This window comes from Atta colombica, unplaced genomic scaffold (assembly GCF_001594045.1).
Source record: "Atta colombica isolate Treedump-2 unplaced genomic scaffold, Acol1.0 scaffold58, whole genome shotgun sequence".
Lineage (NCBI taxonomy): Eukaryota > Metazoa > Arthropoda > Insecta > Hymenoptera > Formicidae > Atta > Atta colombica.
Window position 1 is genome coordinate 1,698,349 of NW_017259548.1, and position 3,300 is coordinate 1,701,648.

At 43.3% G+C, this 3,300-nt stretch overlaps 1 protein-coding gene across 1 annotated transcript in view; it reads left to right on the plus strand.

Annotated features, from left to right (window-relative positions):
* The first annotated feature begins 2,992 nt into the window (after positions 1–2,992).
* Positions 2,993–3,300, plus strand: part of LOC108692038 — a 102,867-nt gene continuing 102,559 nt past the window's right edge. Inside the window, exon 1 of the mRNA XM_018200135.1 lies at positions 2,993–3,139. Coding sequence (XP_018055624.1) covers positions 2,993–3,139 — 147 coding nt within the window. The remainder of the gene's footprint in view (positions 3,140–3,300) is intronic.

The window sequence follows — 3,300 nt, forward strand, 5'->3', positions numbered from 1 at the left end:
GATTAAAAATATTAACTGTTTATTTAGTTTATAACAATTTTTTTCTAAAAAATATAGTGTTCTTCTCATAAACGGAAAACAGAAGAAGATAACAAAATGTTCATCTCATTGATTATTGCTATCTTATTAATTTGCGTCGGTTTATAATTAGGAGAATTTTTCGAAATAACGTAATCGCTTGCGTTATCGGATTTCTTAGCGACAAACTATAATGCATACTTCAAAAGGACTTGTCGACACAAAATAATGAAAAAGAACATTCCAGGATTGCCTCCAGAAGTGACGAAAATTTCGAGCGGATAGATCCGTCGCGACGATCCCCCGGCTTTGTCCACCCTGTGCACCTCTCTACGCGTGCGTCCCGTCTGTTATATTCGAGGACATTTAAATTCACTATCTCCTATCTCGGTTTACCGTATACTCGTTAAAAGGCGAGCCTTTGTTCGATAAAAAGACTCCGTCGGTATATCCGCAGAACAGAGTAAAAATCCCACTGGACTCGACATGTTACGTGGCGTGCGAAGGACAGGTGCGCGGGGGTCCGTTGGGGTGGTTTAATAGCATCGACTTATCTTTCGATAAGCCCGTACCAAAACTCGCCATATGGTCGATTCAGAATTGCTCGTGAACGATTTCTTTCCATGTCTCCAGATTACGATGGATAAGTTAATGTCATACAAAGGTATTGTCATGGTTGCCGTATCAGAGTTTTAAATCCTTGTTCATAACACGTACATATCTCATACGTATCTCCACGGTTATTGAAAATAATGCATCTTATAAAACGATGCCTCAGAAGACTGAACATTGCATGGAACAATTTACCGAGTATTTAACATGATTGGCGCTAACAAGAGTTTGCAAAATTTAAAGAAGTTTCTCTCTGTAATATTCTGCCGTGAATATATTTCATCGACGGAGCTGAGGCCTTTGTAAATTTGAAAAGTAGGTGGACTTTGATTCAAAGACCAAAAGCTTCTTCGGTTCGTTATACAAAATTTCCGCCGTGTTCCAATCTCATTAGCGCCGGCTTAAAGTTAAGCGCCCCAACTCTTTTGCGCCGGACCGCACGTGCTCTTTGACCATCGCAGTGTTTTAACAGAAATCTAACCTTCTTGACAAATTAAAGACAGACGTACACACGCATATCTTTAATAAACAAAGAAAAACATATCAGATAATTGTTCCACAAAAATATGCGCAAAAATTGCTTGAAACTTGTTCATAATCTCGTTACTCGCGCGAGTTTGCTACTTCTGATTAAATTTACATTTTTTGATCTTGTTACCTACGATTTTCAAATCTATGATTTATTTATTATTATAATATTTTATCCCAATCTCAATTACCAAAGTATTCCATTTCCAATTTACCAAAGTAGGCAAATATAATTCACTTGTGGTTCACAATTTAATTTTCATAAATCAACGCCTGTTACGACATTGATAAGGCAAAAAGGTGTTCTATACACATGATCGGTTGCTAGTAAAGACGTCACCTTGCAAATATTTGCTCACTGTCTCTTATCATGCCCCAGCTTAATTGCCATATGGTGTACGGTCATATTTCATGCGCGTCTTTTTTGTCTTAGATATATATGTCTTGTAGTACACAAGCTCTCGGATATTTTTTAACTTACGACAATCGATACGTACTTCCATTTTTTTTTAATCAGAAAAATATTTGCGAATAATTTCATAATCAATTGATCAAAAGCATGACACAAAAAAATCACATACATTTATTTATTTTTTAAGACTCGAATGAATTGCTTATAGCTATCTAGATTGAAATCCTCTTACACGCCGAATCCAGTTACGCGACATACTTGGCGCTTGAAAAGAGAAAGCGCACGAAATGAGCATCATTCAAAGTAGTGTCAAGGCCGTGCCTCAAGGACGGAGAGCTGTGCAAAATCCCAATGTCGAAAGAAGAAAGAAAAAAAAGAGAAAAAGAAGGATGTATGAAGAGAGCTCCGGAGACAAACGGCGAGCCGAGGCAAGTCCTCGACTTGAGTTGAGTGTCTCTCTTCGTGGTTCCTTTTAAGTTCTCAACCGGCGAGGCGATGCAGCAGGTCCTCCAGCCTACTTTTAAGTACGTTCCCGCGGTGGATCGTGTCGGATGTTAGAAGATTACGGCAAGCGAAGTATAATAGCGATACGAGAGAAGAGGGAGTTCGAAGGTATAAGCATCGCAAAGAGACACACAGAGAGAAAGAGAGAGAGGAGGAGAAGGGGAGGAAATGAAGGATTGTCTAACCTGTCTCATTCTCGAGCAAGATCAGCTGCGAGCTTACAAGAAGCGAGGTAATGCCAGCGGCATGCCGCGAACATACGCGGTCGCCACAATATGAAAACATTATCGGCCGTAAGCCGGAAGGTACACAGCAATGTGCTGAGCTTAGCTCTGCAGCCCTGGCTGTGCAACGCGATCTTTCAGTACTGCGGTGCAGTGCCACGTCAGGACGTCAGGATTTCAGGTGGGTACTTGTCCGCCGGATTCGCGTGGCCCAAAAGCGCTTCCGAGCATGGAGAAAGGGAGGCACTGGAGCCGATTTGTGAAAGGAACGAGGGAGGAGATAGGCTGCAGCGTACCAGGCATGCACTCCGCCCCAAATCCTCGACGGATCCACCGGAAGAGCGTTAATGAAACTGTCGCCAGATTACTACTCGCCGGCGCTACTTTTCTGATGGCCCTTCGAGGACGCTCGAGGACTCGCTCGTCTTGTCCGACATGAACGCTCCAAGTCCAGAAGGATTTAGAGCCGGGAGCGATGGGAGATATTCCGCAGCTTCGATGACATCGCCGTAGTCGAAAATTACCGTTCATCTTGTCATTTCGCTCGACGGGTGGACAAAAAGAGCGTTTAAACGTACGCTTTGTCAGGCATAGCCACGGGGACGCGTTAGTGATTTTCCGTTATCGGGCTGATCCGAATGAAGAGGAGGGGGTAAAGTGTGACGGTGACGAGGACAGGTCGGTGTTGAGGAGAATGCGAATACCGAAGCGACGCGCACCAATACACACGGCAATACAAACACCCGACTACTTAGAGACAAGGGAAATGGGACTAGCCATTTGGGGCAAACTACCCCCTAGGCTAGCTCACGCGACCGATCTTATCGTCGGCTTAGCCTGGGTCTCTCGCCTCGAACGTATCGCGCGAACGTATACACGTGACAGTGTATCGTCTATCACATGCACGAAGCTCCGCCTCGGCTATCTTGCCCGGAATTGATTTCTTGCATTCGTTATTTCCTTGGAACTCAACCGACTAAGTATACATGTATATATATATAT